This window comes from Nycticebus coucang, chromosome 21 (assembly GCF_027406575.1).
Source record: "Nycticebus coucang isolate mNycCou1 chromosome 21, mNycCou1.pri, whole genome shotgun sequence".
Classification (NCBI taxonomy): Eukaryota; Metazoa; Chordata; class Mammalia; order Primates; family Lorisidae; genus Nycticebus; species Nycticebus coucang.
In genome coordinates this window covers 26,678,650-26,701,468 of record NC_069800.1, presented here as the reverse complement: position 1 = coordinate 26,701,468, position 22,819 = coordinate 26,678,650, and the positions used below count along the sequence as shown (strand labels likewise).

At 41.2% G+C, this 22,819-nt stretch overlaps 1 protein-coding gene across 2 annotated transcripts in view; it reads left to right on the top strand.

The window, feature by feature from the left end:
- The window catches only part of SNAP25 (synaptosome associated protein 25), a 99,171-nt gene extending 82,325 nt beyond the window's left edge, over positions 1-16,846 (top strand). The window contains exons 5-8 of one of the 2 annotated variants that reach the window (XM_053574761.1): positions 3,060-3,177; positions 6,993-7,118; positions 9,574-9,718; positions 15,562-16,846. In XM_053574761.1, coding sequence (XP_053430736.1) covers positions 3,060-3,177; positions 6,993-7,118; positions 9,574-9,718; positions 15,562-15,630 — 458 coding nt within the window. In that variant the 3' untranslated portion in view covers positions 15,631-16,846. Of the gene's footprint in view, positions 1-2,761; positions 2,880-3,059; positions 3,178-6,992; positions 7,119-9,573; positions 9,719-15,561 lie in introns of both variants that reach the window. The other variant, XM_053574762.1, reaches the window with a different exon arrangement.
- The last annotated feature ends 5,973 nt before the right edge of the window (positions 16,847-22,819 follow it).

Below are 22,819 nucleotides of genomic sequence, written 5' to 3'. Positions count from 1 at the left end.
TCAGTACTGTCTAAAAACGAATATAACTGTTGAATGTGGTGATAAAATTGGTCCCAGTGCATTTTTTTAATGACTTAGAATTTTTATATAAAGACACATTTAAATGATATCGATAGGTAGAAAATAGTTTTCTGAATCAAATTCAGCTTCAGAATTTCCTCTTTTTAGTCAGACTTTTGCCAAATTAAGCTGGCGACCCATGGCAGCACCCAGCTCTCAGAAAGATGGATTTAGACTTGCCTTTTTGTTTTTACTTTTAATTTTATTTCTCTGGTTCAGAGGTATAACACTTGTAAAACAATTTGAATTTTTAGATGTTACCTCCTAATTCTCACGGACACAGTCGATGGAGTTCTTGAAATCTCATTAGAGAGTCAATATTTTCACAAAAAGAAATTTAATAACTTGCTTTCTAACTTAGGATAAACTCCCCAGGAAGGACAGATAACTGAATATGTATCCCCTGTCTTCATCCTGTGGCTTATTTCAGCTGTCATTAGTTGAGCCTAGCCTCCTTTCCCTCTGAACCCAGACAACCAGAAGCCTCCAGCACTTGGGATTTGGCGTGTTGCTTTCAGTACGCACATGTAATTGTTCTTCATTTGATGATATCGAGTTCCTTTTCCTCCCACCAGTTCCCTCACTTGAGTGTTTAATTTGTGCTACAAACTAACATTTGCATTATAAAAAGAAAACTGGAGTGTGGCTTGGTGCCTGCAGCTCAGCAGCTAGGGCACTGGCCACATACACCAGAGCTGGCAGTTCGAACCCAGCCCGGGCCTGCCAAACAACAATGACAACTACAACCAAAAAATAGCCGGGTGTTGTGGCAATCACCTGTAGTCCCACCTACTTGGAAGGCTAAGGCAAGAGAATGGCTTAAGCCCAAGAGTTTGAGGTTGCTGTGAGCTGTCACACCATGGCACTCTACCGACATAGTAAGACTCTGTCTCAAAAAAAAAAAAAAAAGGAAAGGAAGGAAACTGAAATGAAATGTTAGGGAAAAAATATCTTCTGGAATGTAAAGAATTGCCATCTAGGGCAGGCATGATGGTGTGCTTGTGGTCCCACTTGCTCCTACTTGGGAGACTGAGGGGTAGGATCACTGGAGCCCAAGAGAGTTCAAGGCTGCAGTGAACTATAATCTTGCCACTACACTCTAGTCTGGGCAACAGAGATTTACCCTATCTCTAAAGTAAATAAATATTGCCATCTACAAATAGAGAGAATGTATACACACACACACATATATACATATATACACGCACACACCCGTTTAAGGGTTTTTTGAAGACATCACTGTACCTGTATTTATTCAATGAAGGTTCTCTAGCAACACATGGTTATATCTTCCAGGTATCTGATGATGGATATATAAACACTGAGATTTAGTTTTCACCAGTCATTTGAAAAGCACAGCAGAAAAAGAAAATTCCTAATAAGCTGAATAGAAGAACACAATAGGATTTTATTTTTCACATTTTTATTTTCCAACCTATTGGAAATAGGTTGGAAATAGTTTCACTAGTGAAACTATCTTAGTTTTTTATAATAACAATTTCTACTGCAAGATTTAATGTGAAATTGTTTTTAAGTGATAGTGTATGTTCCCAGGCTGCAAATGTACTTATCAGTTTTTTTTCCAAGCATTTCCTTTATTCCCAGAAGCATAGGCATACATGCCTGAAAATACGGATGAAAAAACGGAATGGAAATATAATTAGGTTTTGCAATTAGACAATCAAGACACCCATTACTGCTTTCCTTTAATGGTCTTAAAAGCTGTTTTAAGACAAATTCCTTCATTGAACTTAGTTACCTCACAATTTTTGAAAAATTAAGCAACTTGGTATATGTAACCCTAGCAACCTAGAAGTCTGGTTCATTTTTATGACTATCGATTTATGTCCTACATACAGTAAGGTCAGCTTTGCTACCAGCAGCAGCAGGGTACTGCCTACATCTGATCCATCACCGCTCCTCCAAAGAGACAGCTGTTTTCCCTGCTCTCTCTGCCTGGGCTCAGTAGTTAGCATGCTCTCCACTGGGGAGACTAAATCAGGGGCAGAAAATTCAAAACCCTTCCAAAGCTTTTATAGAAAATAAGTCATAGGATGAGAGAAGAATAGAAATGTCCCAGTACTTACAATGTTGCTGTGCTGATGTTTCTTTTCTTTTCTTTTTTTTTTTTTTACAGTTTCTATGAATTAAATATGTAAACCCAAGAACAGACTATGAGCTACCGCTGGTTAGATAGCCACAGCTAGGGGAAGAAAAAAGGCCCATACCCATTGCTAAGGATTGCTGCCCATGTTGTTCCCAAAGAAGAAAATGTATTGTATACCTTTATCTGGTCGAAGATGCTTAAAAACCAAAAGATACAGATATTTTAAAATTGAAACAGATACTTTCCCCAGTAGCAATAAATTGGCATGCCTGAAACGTGAACTAACACCTGTTTTTCTTTCTCTTGGGTTTCACTGGTGTCTGAGTGAGTAATTGCAGTGCTGTTTTCCTGGACGCTCAGACCCCCTCACATGGTGTTTGAATTACAAGCAACTTTGAGCATGGTTTCTGTTCCTTACCTACCAACTCATGCCTGCTGGGGCAGCCATAGCGTCTACAACGTGCATCCTCTTGGACAATACATTGAGCTATTTCTCCTTCTCTTTCAAATTCTGTTTCACATAGTCATTTCTCACGTTCTGTTGGAAACCCCCCAAAAATTCATTCCACACTGTCATCCCTTTGTCCTAACCAGAACAACTCGATCGTGTCGAAGAAGGCATGAACCATATCAACCAAGACATGAAGGAGGCCGAGAAAAATTTAAAAGATTTAGGGAAATGCTGTGGCCTTTTCATATGTCCTTGTAACAAGTAGGTACTGGGTACCAGCTCTAATCTGTGGCGTCCAGTTTTCTTTCTTTTTCTTTTTCTTTTTCTTCTTTTTTTTTTCTTTTTTAATGTCAAAGTGAATGTCTGAAGTTTTGTCTTTTTTTTCTTTGTCCTTTTCCATCTGCTTCATTCTGTGGGGATAAAATACTTGTGTTTAATCAGAACAACTGGAACGCATTGAGGAAGGGATGGACCAAATCAATAAGGACATGAAAGAAGCAGAAAAGAATTTGACGGACCTAGGAAAATTCTGCGGGCTTTGTGTGTGTCCCTGTAACAAGTAGGTGCTGCCTGCCTGCCTGAAGCTTTGGTTTCCCAAGGCCCATCTCCAAGCCTTGACAAGCTCATTCCTGCCAGGCTCAGAGACAGGATGAGCATGTGGCATGCAGAACAGATCAATACCGTCTCCAATGCATTCATCTCATAGCTTAGATGATACTAGTGGAAGTTACTGTTGATGCATTAAAAATCAGGCATACTACAGTGAAAGCTTCACTGTCAGCAATTTTTATTGATGAACGTTTCAACATTTTCCAGAAAGTGTACCTTGAGACAGAGACTAGCCTCAAGAAAGAGGCACCCAGGGAACTTTATTTCCCCCTAACCAAAATTGCAGATTGAGAAAAGGCTGCCGGTAAGTTGGAAAGACAAGAAATAGATATAGCAAGGTTTGATTTTTCAGAAGTGAAAGAGACAGGTAATTTGGCCCAAGCAAGCATTCTGTAAGTTAGAGAGTATGACAGAGATTCTTCCTCTCTACTGCTCGCCAGTTTGCCAAATTTGGTCACGAGGGGCTGCCACTGCACCCAACACAGAGGCGATGAGTTCTTTGGCAAATTGCACCTAAATTGTACCCGTCCCTCTCAAATTCTTCTCCTTGGAAGATCTACCCGTACACTGGCTGAAATGTTGAAATGTGTAGATTTTGCATGCACGACATCACAAAACATTCAACTGTTCTAAAGGTTCTGCAATGCTTCTTTTGGAATGTAGCAGAAATGTGACATGTGGTTATAAAGGTTTGCAACAGAAGGAACCTAAAACTGAGGGTTCTGGAAGATAGTCTCATTTGACTAGCAGTAAAAACAAACAAAAAACAAAATTAAATGCATGAGTGGATTGTCCAACATGCATTTGGAAAATTAAACTCGTCACCCAATCTCCCTCACCCCTTCCCACCTTCCCCCTTTAAAAGAAGCCTTTTTCCTAAAAGCTCTCCTGATCCTAGCTTTTAGAATAGAAATCAATGTCATTTTTAGCAGATTATATGACCATTCACATCCTTTAAACTTTGAGGCTGATTTAAAATATCCCACTTCCTGTTTAGGAGGGGGAGGGGCTCAATTTACAAATAAATTACAATCTTTTATGTTTCAAAGAATGACCTACAGCAAAGTCTGATTAACTGGAATCTAGCTGATGGGAAACAATACTTTTGATACCTCCCACTTTTATTAAGAAGAAACAAAAAAAAAAAAAAGAAAAATCCCATTCGATAGTTAAAATATTTTTTCTTCCAGGGCAATCTTGATAGTTTGCATTATCTTACTCAGACTTCATCCTCCTACAATTTCCACATCTATGAGGACCAAACAATAAGAACTGATCTTCTGAGGGTTGGCCATCAGACACATCAATGTAAACCATAGCCAAGGAAAAATTCAATCACGGTAGAACCTCCATAGTTGACCACATCCCTACACGGACCACCTCCTTAACTTGACCTAATTTTCATAGACTGGACCTGCACCACTTGTACATATCAATACATTAGGCCCAGTTCCTTATGTTGACCACCTCTGTGTGTTGACCAGTTTGTTACTGTCCCTTGGGTGGTCAACTTACAGAGATTCTACTGTATGGCTCCAACCCTATGCTACTCAAACAGGAAAGTAGCTCCAGAGTCTAACAAAGTATTCACCATTGCCCTTGAAATAAAATTGTCCTCCCCAGTCCACTGTTCATTAAGAAAGTCATATCATGTATCAAAAACAAAATTATTCCTAAGCATTCCAGTTAGTCAAGATTTGACTGTATATCCTTTCCAGTGGTAACTTGACCCCAAGTGAGATTTCCATCTGTTTTGTGATAAATTTCAACAGATATGTTTTCCTCCCTTCATCAACTGTGTGAAGAAAGTTGGGGAGGCAAGGGCCCCTGGGATGGATTCTAATGTTCCTATGAAATGACGGCCCCTACGAATTCCACGTATCAGTGGTCATGAATTCCTAAATGAGCATGAGACCCTAATGGAGCTTCAAAGCTTGACTGAAGTGTGTTCCCTATTTTGTGTAAATAATGCTTTAAAAACCATGTGTCACAATGCAGTGGCTGGTGGTGCCCTGGACTCTCTCGGCATGTATCCCAGGACTATGGTAGATGCACAGCAGTGATGTGAGTCTATGTGCAGCGTTGTGGGTGCAGTGGTTTGCCTTCTTTCAGAAACGCGTATTTCCTGCTCCTTTGACTTTGTGCCAAAGATGGTATACCAGACATTTTACATAGCAGAAAACATCACAAAGTCCATATAACTTCTTTTATCCCAGAAAAGAGGGGATGAGGAGTTGGGCAGGGAAAAAAGCCAGACTCTAAACTCTGTTAAAATTAGTTTGGGGATCTAATCTCTGAATGGACCCATGGCTCTCTGGTGCAGTGAATTTCAGCCACTCTGAGGCCTCCAAAATTTTGTGGGAGTTGCTGAAATTCCATTGGTATAATTTTCCCATTTGTCTCCAGAGTTTCTTGGTCCCCAATCTGCAAGTATTTGAGCCACTTTTAATAAATGGTCCTCTATTGAAAGAAAAAAAAAAAGAAAGAAAAGAAAAGTTAAATTCTAGTATCTTGTAATAAAAAAATGTGAAAATAGAACCAAAGGATGTCTCTTGTTTTTGGACGAAAAAGCATGTGGTTTCTACTATGCAAAGAACCTAAAAACATCTTTGATTGCTTTAAATTATAACACCCACCAAAATATGCTGCACATGTTTCTATTGGGCACAATAGGTATGCCTGGATTTTAAGTCTTACTCCAAGGCAGCTCAGTGAAATACCGCCCATGGAGACCACACCAGTTTCAAACCACTCGCCTCCCGCCACCACCCCAGGGTAGTTCCAAGTAGGAGTTTGTAAGCACTCTCCACCCTGCCCTCAGCCCAACAAAGAAGCTACTGAACCTGCGTTTCAAATCCTCATGAAGGCTATTACTGTCCTGCTAGTGCCTTTCTCGAGAATGGTCAACTTCTGGAGTAGTTTGGCTTAAATGAGAATGCTTCACTTTCTACTCATGCCTGTAGCTGGTGCATGAAGAAGACATAGAGGGGTTTCCCTTTTTTGGTGCTAGATGGCTTGTTCTCTCTTCTATTTTCCTGCATTCATTTCACTATGCTTCTTTTACTTTTTGTCTCTGTGGACAAAGGTTTGTACATCAACTCTGGATGTATGGTGACTGGAAGTACCGATATATTATCTAATTCAAATAACTCTAGAGGCAATTCAAAGACCATCACCCTTGGCCAACCACCAATCCTTTATGTCCTTAATGCAGAGTTGTAAATGTTAGTTTCATACATGTATTGGAAAAAATATATATTAAACAGGGATCTTTGCATGGTGGTATGTACAAAATTTGGTTGAGTCTGTTTTTCTTAACGACAGTGTGTTACTGTGGTGTGACGTACACACTCTATTTGGCAGTCTTGTTTTGTGTCTGTCTGCTGGTATGTTTCTCTGTGTGTATGTGCTTTGTGTCTCGAAATACAACCACATCACTGAAATAGAAGTGAATGTCTTCCAGCTACCTCAATCCTTGTCTTAAATCCAAAGGAAACCACAAAACAAACTAAAAGTAGAACAACCTGGCAGGCAAAGATTGCAGTCTTGACAACTGCAATTGACTCAATTGGAAATGAAGTGTCGAGTAGCTGAGGCATGGTGGTGGCCAACTGTTTGGGTCTGGATTATGATATATCGGTATTCCCTAATGCCTCGACTTAAATCTCATTCGCTTGGTTAGATTCTTCGCTTGAAGAAGTGACAATTGTTGTGAGGTTACTGCTCCACCCCTGTGCCTTGTCACTTACCCTCTTTTTTGCATAGGCTTAAATCAAGTGATGCTTACAAAAAAGCCTGGGGCAATAATCAGGATGGAGTGGTGGCTAGCCAGCCTGCTCGTGTAGTGGACGAACGGGAGCAGATGGCCATCAGTGGTGGTTTCATCCGCAGGTGAGCTTCATGTACTATATGTACACTGTTAACAGTTCTCTGTTGTAGAATAACTAACCATCCCACACTGGGGTGGTTCTTAAAACAAACACCATTTTACTGCTAACGAATCTCCAAGTTGGCTCGGCAGTTCTTCCAGGAGCCTTTCCTGGGCTCATGCATGGGACTATATGGAACTAGGAACCAGAAGATCCAAGATGACCTCACTCACTCCTGTCTGGTGGTTGGCTGGGGCTGCCAGTGAGGACACTCCTATTCTTGGCTGTGACTTCTTTAGCAGGAGAGCACAGGCTTCTTACATGGTGGCAGCAGCATTCCAATGTGGCCAGACCCAGTGCACAAGCACTTAGCAAATCTTGCTTATATCAGGTTTTCCAGCGTTTCATTAGACAAAGCAAGTTACACAACTGCATCCGGATTCAACATGGCAGTAAACTGGTGTCTCATTCTATGAGTTTAATTGAACAGAGCTTATTTAAGAGACTGTTCACAGGCTGGGCGCAGTGGCTCATGCCTGTAATCCTAGCACTCTGGGGGGCCAAAATGGGAGGATCTATTGAGCTCTGAAGTTTAAGACCAGCCTGAGCAAGAGCAAAACCCCATTTCTACTAAAAATAGGAAAATTGGTGGGGCATTATGGTGGGTGCCTATAGTACCAGCTACCTGGGAGGGTGAGGCAAGAGGATCACTTGAGCCCAGGAATTTGAGGTTGCTGTAAGCTAGCATGAAGCCACAGCACTCTAGCCTGGGCAACAGGGTGAGATTCTGTTTAAAAAAAAAAAAAAAAAAGGCAGAGGGAGGGAGAGAGACTGTAGTCTCTTCTTTGAGGTGTGGGTAGGGTGAATAACAAGTTATGGTAAAGCACTTTTGGACTGGCTATAGCAGAAATGTATCACCATAGTCCTGAATAGACAAGAGAGGGACCCAATAATAGTTATGAATGTGGACATGGGGCTAGACAGAGACATGCAGCCACTGCCAGAGCTAGCAGGGAGTGAAAAGCAGATAAATATCCTCACCCCTTCCTCTTCCGGCCCTTCAATTTCTCATTCGCCATTAGCAAAAGACCATTATAAGCCAGAGGTAGGAGAAGCTGGGTGCCACAGTCGTGGAGATCAGCCTCCTTCAGGGCACAGAGTAAGAAAAATCTGAAAATGGACTCAGCGTGAAAATAGAGAATAATAAACTTCTTGCTAATCATTCCTTTTGAGATATAGAAGCAACAACTAACTTAAATATCTATTTTAAAAATCTCAAATTACACACATCAGCCAATTCAGAACTCAGGTCTCTGTCTGCTCCCAGGGAAACCAGCCCAGACTTCTCAAACCCAACTGCACATCAGAATCTCCTGGGGATATTTATTTATTTATTTTTAACACCAGTGCTTGGGCCCAATCAGCACCAATTGAATCAGAATCTCTTGAAGTGAGACACAATCACCTGTGCCTCATAAAAGTGTCTCAGGTGATTCTAAAATGCAATCAGGGCCGAGAACCATGGGCTAGAAATACATCTTAGCTGTTGATGTTCATTTAAATAATATTCCCTACATGAGGAAGCTAGGAAGTTCTCCCTTAATTTTTAAATTTTCTCTGGCCTGGGCTGCCTTTAAAAAATGTGATGGGCCAGTCTACTTTGTGGATTTTCATGAGGGGAAGATGTTAACCCCTTTGAACCCCTTTGTTTTTTAGCCCATCACTGTATGTACTAGAAAAGAATAAGTACCTGCTGTTTGCAATAAAATGCATCCTTAACTTTCAAGTTGGACAATGCAAAAATGGCAAGATGGTAAGGTACTTTGTGAGCCAAATTCTTCCTCCTCATTTCAACAATCTTTTATCATGGTTTTCTACTCTGAAATCACTCATTCATAGTACCACTAAAAAAAAAAACAGCATTAAGGTATGCGTAAACAAAAATCATCTTGAACAAGCAGCTCCCTCTGGAGTTCTTGGGAGCAAGCAGGATTAAGGGGTAGACTGTAATGACCATGACTCTTCTCGGAGATGTTGGTCCCACGTGGGAAAAGAGTTGAGCAAAGAGACTCTGACTTAGCACAGAATCTTTTTCTTTAATTCTCAATTTGAGTCTTGGAGATTCTGGTTGGTATTTCAGAAAGAAAAATCAAGTTTCTATCAGTTTCATTTTCATTCTCTGACCTAGAGTCCTTCCATCTAAAATTATTTAAAAAATAAAAACTGGGACAATCTGGATAAATGAATCTATTTGCTATTCTGTGTCCTTAAAAGTAGAAATTCAAGGTTCAAAATGCAATTTAAAAAATTGCTTTCTAATATACAAAAGCCAAAATCTGTTCTTGTATTAGATGAAGATTAAAGATAGATAAAAATTGATGACTACAAGACTACAGAATTCCCCTAAGCTTCAGGTCCTTGGTATTCAAGTTTTATTTCCACCTTCTGTCCTCTAAAAATTGCACTTTTGCTCCCAGGGTAACAAATGATGCCCGAGAAAATGAAATGGATGAAAATCTGGAGCAGGTGAGCGGCATCATTGGGAACCTCCGTCACATGGCCCTGGATATGGGCAATGAGATCGATACACAGAATCGCCAGATCGACAGGATCATGGAGAAGGTAGGCGCCTGGCAGTCAGCAAGTTGCTATACTGCTTGTCAGTTCTTCTGAAATGACCATCAGGTGACCATCAGGAAGTGTGAAAGGCATAGCAAGATCCTCAAAATATGACCTTGAATTCAGATACACTGATTGCTGGAAACGTTTCCCTTGAGTTTCCAAGACAAAAAACACAGGACAGCAAAGGCAGAAAGAGAGCTGGAGTGGGGGCGGCACCTGTGGCTCATTGAGTAGGGCGCCGGCCCCATATAGCGAGGGTGATGGGTACAAACCCAGCCCTGGCCAAACTGCAACAACAAAAAGTAGAGCTGGAGTGAAGATAAGAGGGTAGGATTTAATCTAGCAGATGTTTCTCGAAGGCTGCTCTATACCAGGCAATGTGGGAGACACTGTGGGTTAGACACAGATGAGCAAGTCACCATTTCTACTGCCCAGATGTTCACAGTGCACAGGAGGCAGACGAATTTACTAAGCACACAAAATATAATTCACTAAGAGATCCACAGGGGGAAGGATGTTTTTTCAAATAAGAAAGAAATTCAAGGGGCTGGGGCTAGGAAAATCACAGAAAAAGTTGACCTTGAGGTGAGTCTCGGAGGATGTTTAACTGTTTGTCAAGTAAAGATGGTGAAAGAATAGAATCAGAAAATGGGGGAAAGAATCGTCAGTTCAGCTAGAAAATAATTATGACCTTTGTTTTTATAATGCCAAAGCTTTAATGATGATTTAAGAAGATTCAGGCTCCATTTCCAGTACCAACAGTTCACATCCCCAGACCTCAAAATAGGGACTCATATCTGATGAAACTGAATTCACACCACACCAGGACACCAGACTTAGTTCCAAGGCCTTCAGTGTCAACAAGGGCCATAGGAAGACTGGAGAGGATAAAATAAGAAGAGGTGGATTTGAGGGCTTAAAATTAGAAAATAGGAGTGGTGCCTGTAGCTCAAGGAGTAGGCGCCGGCCCCATATACCAGGGGTGGCGGGTTCAAGCCCAGGCCCAGCCAAAACTGCAAAAAAAAAAAAAAAAAAGAAAGAAACACTGGAAAGCTGCTATAAAGAGATTTAGGGCACCAAAATCTGACGTTCTACATCTATACCAGTGGTTCTCAATTTGTGGGTCGTAACTCCTTTGTAACAATGAAAATATATCCTGCATATCAGATATTTACATTATGATTCATAACAGTAGCAAAATTACAGTTATGAAGTAGCAACGAAAATAATTTTATCATTGGGGGTCACCACAACATGAGGAGCTGTATTAAAGGGTTGCAGCATTAGAAGGCATTAAGAAGGTTGAGAACCACTGATCTGTTACCATATAAACCTGGCATGATTTTTATTTCTTTATATCCTTCCTTCCACAATCAGTAGCATATTGAATATTGATTAGAAACTCATAAAGTGTCCAAATGCCAAAAAGGAGAAACAGACAGACACTTTATAGGTTAATAGTAATTGTAAATCCCTACTCTACCCTACTTTGAATGTTTATTCCCTGAGAGACAGGGAAGTTCTTAGTCTGAGATCCTGAATTTCTATTTCATTTTACTTTGGTGAGAACAGAAGGATACTTTTGAGATTTCTCAAACCATAAGGCTAACTAGTAATTTCTTGATACAAAAGCAGCCTTCAATGACTCAAAAAAGGAACGAGTAAACATCAGATCAGAGAACCACTTTGCCCTATTTATTGTGTTGAATGTGCTCCATGTTAAAGATATCTGATTGTGTTATATTTTACCTGATCAGCATTGAGCCACACAAATGTCAATGTTGGTTGGAAAAATGCTTGTGCTTTGCTTAGTTTTTACAAGTTATAACATGCATAATCATTGTTAGGGAGGCTTTGATATGATAGAGCTTTTAAAGCTGTGGAAGTCAATAGATCTTTAGAATAATACTGAGAGTTTTAAAAAGCACTGGAGCCGACAAAAGCTGACCTAACCCATTAGGGCCCAGAAAAATAAACTAGGAAATAATTGCTGAACTGCCTTCCAACAGGAAAATGATTGGAGAGAGCAGGAAGTATTCATTTTCTATTAATGGACCCAATTTACTGGAAGATGTGGCTAGATAATGCATCAAAGCTAATTAGGGTTCCCGAAGAAGAGGTTTTACTAATAGAAGGTCAAACTCTTATTGATAGAACTGTGCTTTAAGCAAAAAGTAAATAAATATATAAAAGTGTTCCTGGAAAGGCAAGTGGCATCTTGATACTAATACTTTGCAGAATTCCTAGTTGTTATCTTTAGGGAAAAATCTGTTATTCTAGGCCCAATGTACTACAGAGGCCAAGACATATTGTAGCTATAAGGTTTAATCAGAAGCCAGGCAAGTGAATGGGAAATAGCTTTTCCAGTTTGTATTAAGCCTGCAGTGTTGAATCATTTAAGAAGTGGAGGAGAGGTCCTGTTGTGTTTGAATAATTCGTTTATTCCAGTCAACACTGTAGCCCTTTTTTAAAAATCATAGTCTGCTCATGATTTAGAGACTGTTTCAACCCAGAATTTCCCCCTACATGAGCTGCACAATTATTAATAGACTTCACCACCTGCTCATGGGAGTTCTCATTGCTGATAACAGGACACCGTGTGGAAAAGTTTCCCGCATATCTAAGATGTAATTATAATCACAGTGTAGGGATAAAGAGTGTGTGTGATGTTTCTCCCATATTCGTTCATGACCCCAAAAGCCACCTTCACCCAGTTCCATCAGTCATGATCTTTCCTCAACACTGGATGGACAGTGAGGTTTTGGAAGTGCCAAACAATGAGATTTTCAATACATCCCCATGCACTGTCAAAAAATTACTTCTGTTTTCTGCTTATGGGTGTTCATATGTACAATCCTTTAAGATTAAAAACATACAATTATTTCAGAAAACTATTAAATCGGAGGCAAGTTTATGTCAGATGGTTTATGGGTGCTGTTGCTAAGAACATAACTTAGAAATGTTCAAACTTTGATTTAAAGCGGTCAGTGGTAGATATCAGGTACACATTGAAATACAGTGGGACTGATGCTTTAGCAGTTCTTAAATTCTTCCACAACATTGAGAACTCAGGCTATGGGTACTAAGGAGGTTCTCCCATTCACCAGCTCTGTGACTTGGTTGCTCCACCTGAAGGAAAGTAAGAGAACAGTTCAAACCTAGATCAGAACAGGCTTCAAGTCTGGACTGGGGCCTCAACGCTACTTGCTGTGATCTGAAGTTGAGATTCCCAGAGGACTCAGAAGGGCAGGCTGAGCAGCTCTGTCCAATCTCTTATTGGCTCTCTGTGGTCATCCTGGCTCCATCACAAGCAGAAATGTACAGCATATGTTGGGTATGCCAACAATTTAGGATTCTCTAAATAGAAACATAAAAACTGGAATAGAAGAAATCCTAAAGCATGTAGGGTGAACACACAAGCATTCTCCAAATACCAGGAAGACGTCTAAAAGGAGATTCAGGATTCCTTTTCTAAAAGCACCGCTTCCTCTGTGTAATAAAGATGCAGTACGTTTCGTGTCAGAGACTGTATGGGCTGGAAGTTTCATATGCTTCAGAAAGAATTTAGGAAGTCACAGATGCCCATTGAACACGTGTCTGTTCTGGTTCCTCCCAGGTCCCTTGAGGATATCCAAGGAGTGACCGCATGCTCTATTTCAAATATGTCCTTGTGCCACTCTGTGAAGGCTCATCAGTGCATTCTTACACAAGAGATCTTAGAATATTTGCTTTCAGAAATGCCATCTATTTTTAAGTGGGTTATTTTCTCATTTGAGCTTTTCTCAGAGTTCAGTCTGGAAACACAGTTAGCATAATCCAATTGACAGGAACATTTCATGTTGCTCTGAGCCTGCCATTTCCCTTTGCCCTAAAGTGTCATTCCTTCTGATATTATTTGTAGTTGGTAAGGGAGGATTTAAGAGCCCAGTAAAATTGGAGAGATGGTCTATTTTCCAAATATGGAACCCAAGGTCAAAAAATAGGAGTCTATAGTTCAAAACAAAAACAAAGAAAATCAATGCTCTATCTTACTATGTAAATGCTTGTTTTGAAAGACAACTCTCAATTATCCAAACAGATGGCAGAGAATATTGCCAGATAATTCAGAATTACAAATAATCTAGAAATATGTTTCTTTTAACTTTGCAAATTTCTATTTGAATATGGATAACTCTCGTGTCTTGAGAATTCACAATGCAAACTGAATTAAGATGACCCAATTTGGTGGAGATTGGAAACATCAAGCACAGTAATCATTGATTGCTACTAGGTACAAAGTCAGTAACCATTGAGTAATACTGGTTGAGAGAGAAATGGTTGGGTTTACCTACACTGCTTGCAGCCCACTTCCCCTCTTCCCAAGCTATAGAAGAACAGGTGATATTATCAGTCAGGATAGGGCAGAACAACAGCTCCAACAGAATGCTTGTCTTCATCTGTACTTGCTGACGCATCTCTCAGTGGTGATGGGAATTATTAATTTTCTAAGGCTTAAAGGTCTATCTCAGTAGCAGCCCTGGGTTTCATCCTGCATATACAGCAAAATATAATCCATGCAGTAAAGAAATCTACCAATAAGTGATTTGAAAGTGAGCAAAGTCCGTAGTCCTGTGTATGTCATCTGTTTACAAGACGAAGCCTCTGTCTGAAATGGCAGGCGACCACAATTGCAGATCTCAGTCTACCTTACATACCAAGCATTTCACCTTTTTCTTGCAATGCCATGACTTTTCTCTGCTTCTTGGGAGCACTTCCAGCACCACTCAAGTGGCACCTGGATTGGGGCCTGTAGTGTTATTCAAGGTTTGTGGTATTGCACTAAACACAAGGAAACATGTAGGAGAACAGAGCGAGACCACATTTTACTGTGATATGCAATTTACTAGAGAGACAAACCGCTGGGGTGGGGGCATGATAAGTGACAAGTGACTTTTAACACTTGAGTTCACCACAATACTGACAGGAGGTAGCTATGAAATTATTACATTAGTACATTATGGTCAACAGTTAATTTTTGCCATCATGATTTAAATCCGCATCTTTACATCTGTTTGCATTTCTCTTGACTTAGAATAGTGCCATGTAGGCTCTGTGTGTGTGTGCATAAGTTTTAACAAATTTTGTGTAATATTTTTACATAATAATATCTACTATATTCTTTTATAATAGATCTGTGTATATTTTTGTGTTAGCAAATGATGGAATTGACTAGTATCTACATATATTTTGTACAGTAATGACTTTTTCTTAATTTTTTCAATATTTCAATATTTCGTTCATCTCCAAGTTCTTTCAAATTATCACAAATCTCAAAAAAAATTCCCATATATTTATTGAATAATATCCACATATAAGTGGACCCAGGCGGTTCAAACTCACATTGTTCAAGGGTCAACTATAGATGTTCAGGCTTATTGGAAATATTCTTTATTATCCCCAGGTTATAGACAGCAAAGCTAAGGACCCAAGAAGTAATTTGCTCAATGTGACACTGGTAGTAAGTTAGCCTTGATTTAAAACCAACTAAGTGGTGATAATTCAACTCAGTCCAACAGATGTGAAGGCCTATGACGGAAGTCACTAAGTGGCGCTCTAGGGTAGGAAAATAAAGGATCCTTATGGGTTAAGGATCCTGAAAACAGTTAAAAACTGAAATCAAACCTCTAGGGTCATGTCCAAGTACAGCCATAGCAAATAGTTCTGGGGATACAAAAGAAACGCAGTCAACTCTGGCTGGAAATTTCAAGTGTTTTCACCCAAGAGGAACCATTTGACCTGTATCCAGAAGGATGAATGGATTTTTAAGAGATAACTGAGTTCTGTTTTCTTTTCCCCTTTTCTAGGCTGATTCCAACAAAACCAGAATTGATGAAGCTAACCAACGTGCAACAAAGATGCTGGGAAGTGGTTAAGGGTACACCCCGGGTTCTCTTCTGAATGCTGTCGGGCAAGCTCGCTCCTTCATGCTTTTCTCATTGTATCACCTAGTAGGTCTGCACATAGACACACGCCAGTCCAACCTCATCGTGAATGTTGTCTTGTGTCATCCGTCGGCTTCCTGACAATACGATGTGTCTTTTGTTCTCTCTGGGTCTCTTTCTTTCTGAAGGTTGTATATAGTGGTCATTTGGTGGCTCCAACTCCCTATGTAAGATGTCTTGAGTTTCATTTTTCCTTTCCTCTCTTCAGTGGCATTTGCTGAATGACAGTTTAGGAATGCTCAATGTGCTGTTGATTCTTTCAATACACAGTATTGTTCTTGTAAAACTGTGACATTCCACAGAGCTACTGCCACGGTCCTTTCTTTGAGTGTCAGGCTCTGAATCTCTCAAAATGTGCTGTCTTTGGTTCCTCATGGCTGTTATCTGTCTTTATGATTTCATGATTAGACAATGTGGAATTACATAACAGGCAATGCACTAAAAGTGATGTGATTTATGCATTTATGCATGAGAACTAAATAGAGTTTTTAGATTCCTACTTAAACAACAACTTTCCATGACAGTAGCATACTGATGAGAAAACACACACATACAACAACAGCAACAACAGAACAACAAAGCATGCTCAGTACTGAGACACTGTCACGATTAAGTTATACCAGCAAAACCGCAGTAGTGTCACTCTCTTTCTGTCATATATAGACTTATAAACCACAATCATCCTTTTTTAAAAAAAAGAATTTTAAAAAAAGGTGGATTTGACACACTCGCCATTCAATCATTTCCAGCAAAATATATGTTTAGCTGAAACTATGTCAAATGGATGTAATATAGGTTTTGTTTGCTGCTTTTGAAGGCTATGTTTTGGAGAAAGCAAGCCTGCTGTGAAACTGTGGAGATGTAAATTTTATAAGGCTGACTTATTAATCACCATTTCCTGTGTGGTTTGTTATCAGTACAATTCTTTGTTGCTTAATCTAGAGCTATGCACACCAAATTGCTGAGATGTTTAGTAGCTGATAAAGAAACCTTTTAAAAAATAATATAAATGAATGAAATATAGATAAACTGTGAGATAAATATCATTATAGCATGTAATATTAAATTCCTCCTGTCTCCTTTGTTGGTTTGTGAAGTGATTGACATTTTGTAGCTAGTTTAAAATTATTAAAAATTATAGACCCCAGATACCTGCTTTAATTTCTTCGTGGACCCGTCTGGTTTGGCACTCACACAAGAACAGGACTCCTGGCTTCTCCGTCCCCTGGCTCCTAAGAAGCCGGTTCTGTGTGCCAAGGACAGTGTGTGGAAAAAACAAAGATTTCCCTTTCAAACATAATTCCAATGGCAACTGACAACTTGGCTTGATTTTCATACTCTGTTAGAAATACTCTTGTATAAATTCAGTATTGGCTGTGGGAGAAATGTAGTTTTTTTGGCAGACATAGAAAAATTCCAATGGAAACAAAATCTGTGATACTCAGACTTGGCCCTACTTGCATTCAGGTAGATCTGGTGTCGGTCAGCTCTTCTCTCCATTCCTCTGCCCCAAATCCCCATCAACCAGATTTGGGCCCTCCATTACCTCCACCACTACTGCCCTCACATTCTTTTTAACCTGCTTTATTGATTCACCATAAAATTCACCCATTTAAATACGTATATGATTCAATGGGGGTTTTTGTACATTCAAAGAGTTGTACAACCTAATTTTAGAACATCTTAACACTCCAAAAAGAAACTCCATACCTATTAGCAGTCACCCCCATCTCACTTCTCCCAGCCCTGAGCTCCAGCCAGTTCACCAGGTCCTAGATCTTTCGATTGATGTGCCTACTCTGAACGTGTCATATAAACGGAGTCATGCGATCTGTGGCCTTTTGTAACTGGCTTCTTCCAGTTAGCATAAAATTGTCAAAGTTTATTGTAGTGTATGTATCAAGACTTCTTTTTTTTTTTTTATCAATACTTCCTTTTTTATTTATTTTTCTTTTTTAGTAACAGTCATTCTAACAGGAATCTTCCTTCCTTTTATGGCCAAATTATATTCCATTGTATGTGTATATCATATTTTGTTTTATCTGTTCATCAGTTTATGAATATTTGAACTGTTTCCACTTTTTGACCATTATAAATAATGTTTCTCCAAACACTCATATACAAGTTTTTGTGTGGACATATGAGGTCTGACAATGAAGTTCATGAACTTGTTCTAGAAAAAGTGCTACAGACCATTGCTGAATATCACTACTGTCACCTTCAAAAGTACTGCCCTTGGGAAGCTATGCACGATGCCAGCACCTAGTCTACCCTTCAAAGAAATTTTGGAACTCTTTTTCTGGAAAGCTATCAAAGCTGACTTTGTACAATTAAATTTGTGAACTCATCCTAGACAAAGTGCTTTGAAAGGTGGACTAGGTGCTGGTGTCAGTGCATAGCATCCCAGGTGGGTACTTTGAAGGTGACCGTAGTGATATTCAGTAATGAGGTATGTAGCATTTTTTCAAAGATAAGTTCATGAACTAAATTGTCCAATCTCATATGTTCTATTCTCTTGCTAGCACTGTTTTCCCACTATCATGGCCTCTATCATCAGCACCAACACCCTCACCGTCACTTCCACCACCACCACCATCGCCTGCTCTGCTCCTTCCGCCACCAAACCCCGCCTCACCAGCCAGTGAATCATCGTTTCCCCTGCCCCTACCACTAAGCCTTCTGAAGTGCCACTTCCGCCCCTCCATGTGCCTTACCACCACCCTTGCAATCACCATTAGCACCTCCATCACCAGCATCACTGCCTCTGCTACCATCAGCCCCACCCCCTGTAACACCATTGTCCCCACCCCCTGTTAAGACCATTGCCCCCACCCCCTGTAAGACCATTGCCTCCACCCACTGTAACACCATTGCCCCCACCCCCGTAAGACCATTGCCCCCACCCCCTGTAAGACCATTGCCCCCACCCCCTGTAACACCATTGCCCCCACCCCCTGTTAAGACCATTGCCCCCACCCCCTGTAAGACCATTGCCTCCACCCACTGTAACACCATTGTCCCCACCCCCTGTTAAGACCATTGCCCCCACCCCCCGTAAGACCATTGCCCCCACCCCCTGTAACACCATTGCCCCCACCCCCGTAAGACCATTGCCCCCACCCCCTGTAACACCATTGCCCCCACCCCCGTAAGACCATTGCCCCCACCCCATGTAAGACCATTGCCCCACCCCATGTAAGACCATTGCCCCCACCCCCTGTAACACCATTGCCCCCACCCCCGTAACACCATTGCCCCCACCCCCTGTAACACCATTGCCCCCACCCCCGTAACACCATTGCCCCCACCCCCTGTAACACCATTGCCCCCACCCCCGTAAGACCATTGCCCCCACCCCCTGTAAGACATTGCCCCCACCCCCGTAAGACCATTGCCCCCACCCCCTGTAACACCATTGCCCCCACCCCCGTAACACCATTGCCCCCAACCCCGTAAGACCGTTGCCCCCACCCCCGTAAGACCATTGCCCCGCACCCTCTGCTCTACTGCTGTGCCAACAACACCATCACATTCATCACGTCTACCATCAACCTCTACCTCTCTCTACAGTCACAGAGTAGCAATACTGATAAATTTTTCTGGTTGGCTTTCCATTTTACCCATGAAAGGATCTTGGGTTGTTTGGTAAAAGCAATTAAGAAGCAAGAACAGGGATGATGAACTTATCATTTTTTGATAAATGTTTTCCGTTCTTTTACCTCTTCCCAAGTCTGAAAACAGTTTCATTTTCGCAGATGCTTGGGGGTACACAGATGCTCAGGGAAGTTATTCTAAGGAACAACAGTAACACTTTCACTCCTTAAAATTAAAGGAACAGAAAGGAAGCAAGAAGACATAAAAAGCAAATAAATATACTCCCTCTGTCAGAGCCACCAAGGGGTCAACACATGGGCCATGTGTGAAAATTCTGCTCTAAAATCCATCTGTTCTCCGGTAGATGAGTGAGTGTTTCCACATTGCCTGGGTAATTTAACCTCCCACTGGATACATGAAAAGTGAGGTGTAGGCACTTTGTGCTAAGGCCTGTCATGTGATTCTTTCTAAAGCATATTTCCTTCGATGATTTAATTTGTCCAGCCTCGGCTCTTATGCAGTCAGCTCCTTCAGGCTGCAAGGAGACATATTCCCCAGGGATGAGTCGGCTCTGGGTAATGTGCCAGCTCAGGAAGTCCATTAGAAATGTAATGATCAGGGCAGTCCAGAGCACGGTGAAGGCTATATCTTCTACCTCTCTCATGCAAGGCACTGGCAGAGGACCCTTCAGCCAAAGACCAGAGGGTGAAGAGTGATCCCAAATCCTGTAACAGAGTCCTTTCCTTGGGTCTGACTCTCACTTCTAATTTCTACTATCCTTCTTCCGCATCCTCCCTGAACCTCTGCTTTCACAACTTTCCCCAATCTCTGGGACACTACTTCAACATCAAATTGATGCTTGCAATAGAAATGAAGAGAAAGAGAGGCAAATCCGTATTTTTGCAATCCTCCAGTACGTGCTGGGCACTGTAAGTGCTTCCTTTATATTGACTCCTTAAAATCTCTGAAAGACTCAGCAAAATTGGTGAAATTGCCATTATTAGCCCCATTTTGCAGATAAGGAAATTGATAGTTTATTAATAAGCTCTCTTAGCAAATAAGTGATGTAGGTGTGATTTAAAGAAATGTGTGACACCAAAGTCTCCAGAGAGGCCCGGAAATGTGCCTCTCTCAATTCAGCCAGCCAGGCGTGGTAGAATAACTACAAAAATGTGATGTCCAGAGTGCTTTGGGAAGAGGGGCTGGGAGTGATTAACTCAATACTGGCTTTAAGTATTTCCTGCATAGTCCAGAAGAAACATGGAAAATTCTTGGCCCAGTGGGCCAGGAGGCAAGTTCAGAGAATGAAACAAACATATGCAAGGGATGAAAATCAAGACCACTGCACAGCTGGATATCAACGGTACATGCCTGTAATCCCAGCACTCTGGGAGGCCGAGGCAGGTGGGTTGCCTGAGCTCACAGGTTTGAGACCAGCCTGAGCCAGAGTGAGACCTCATTTCTAAAAAATAGCCAGGTGCTGTAGTGGGCATCTGTAGTCCCATCAACTTGGGAGGCTGAGGGAAGAGGATTGCTTAAGCCTAGGAGTTTGAGGTTGCTGTGGGCTATGAGGCCACGGCACTCTACCAAGGATGACAAAGTGGGACTCTGTCTCAAGAAAAGAAAAAAAAAATAAAAGACCACAATCCTTAGCTCTGTCACCTCTTGCTATAACACAGTCTCAGAATCACACTGTTCCGGGGGTTCTCTGCATTGAAAATACGATTCTCTTTCCACATAGAAATGAGAATAATTTGGCTCGCAATCCCCCTAACAGATGCAGCTGGTGCCTTGCCCACCTCCTCTACTCACAAAAAGCTGTTTACAGTGAAGAACCCTGCGATTCTCTGCCATGAGGCAGGTAAGCAGGAAGTGTTAAAATTTTGATGCCCCTGGACGCCGCCGACCAAGAACAGAGGCGGATGGAGAGTGAAACCTTGGCGTCCTGGGCCCCAGGTTAGGATAACTCTGCCGTGCGTTCTGCATTGATCCCAGGTTCCAGGGTCCCCAGCCGAATTAATCTCCAGTTGTACTCACTTATTGGCTGCTTTCAGTCTCTCTTTTCCAGCTTCCTACTTGTGTTTCCTGGAGTCTCTCCTCAAAGAAACTACTTGGCCCCAATTCTTATCTCAGGGTCTACTTGGAGAGCATTCCCTAGGACAGCATCCTCATGAGATTCACGCCAACTCCTGAACAGCTCCCCAAACACTGCTAACAGAGGAATGTGCTGCCTTCCACCTCCTGCCCAGCATTCTCCAGATCCATCCTTCTTCAGGACATTAAATGTCCTGTAATGCCTCCTGCCTGTGTCTAAAAACCAGCATTCCTCACTGGTGAGCAAGAAGCCACATGCAAATAATACCAACTACCACCCTTAATTTCTGAAATTTAGCTTTTTCCATCATGCACCCACTACACCTTCCCCAAACAGGGTTGACAAAACCAAAGTTTATAGTAAAAGGCAATCTGCTGCTGCCAACAAAGTTATAAACTAAAGAGCAGCATGGAGATGCTATGAAAAAGAATTCAACCAGGAGTCTTAAGACTTCCCTGAGCCTTTGTCTATATTTGAATAACAAAATGGAGCTGAGTGTGGTGCTCATGCCTGTAATCCCAGCACTTTGAAAGGTTGAGGCTGGAGGCTCACTTAAGGGCATGAGTTTGAGATCAGCCTGGGCAATATGGCAAGACCCCATCTCTAAAGAAAAAAGATATCCAGGCATGGTAATGCTTACCTGTAGTTCCAGCTGCTCAGGAAGCTGAGGTGGAAGGATTGCTTGAGCCCAGAATTTTGATTTTGAGGTTGCATTGAGCTGTGATCACACCACTGTACTCCAGCCTAGGATAACAGAACAAGACCTGTCTCGAGGGAAAAAAAAAGAATAATCCAAATGTATATAATGATGCTTGCCCTACCAATTTCACAGGATGGTTGGGAAGATCAACTGGGATAATGTTCCTTAAAATGCCTTGTAAATCTTATATGCCACCAAGATGACAATTAAAGTGAAAGAAAACAGAATCAACAGCATCAGGCACAGTGACTGGCCTTGCTCACTGTTTCAGGAAAGTCGTGCAGCACGTGTGTGTCCATCTAGAGTCCACACTGGACTTCATGTTAGGTTTAAGTAATTTTCACATCAGAGATGTTTCACACCTTTGTCAGATCTACCAATAAACTAAGTATCTCTATGTTCCTAATTGTTGGGTGTGCAGTTGGGTGTGCAAAATTTTTCACTTCATTAAAGCTCAGATAGTCTCTCTGACCTTTAACCAAAAGTTGTAAAAGTCAAGAGTATGGATATTGCTTTCTCCATAGTTCATGTCCAAAAAATAGGAATAGTTCCTTAGATATTACTGTGAAACCGAGTGGTACACTCTGCAGTTCTATCCTCACATTACTGTTTTTATTATTTTTGCCACTAATGATTCTTACTATTTTTGCTATTAATAATAATAAGGGAAACCAGACAAAGGACCCAAGGAATATAGTGGAGGCCATATTGCTCTGTAACAAACTGCTCCA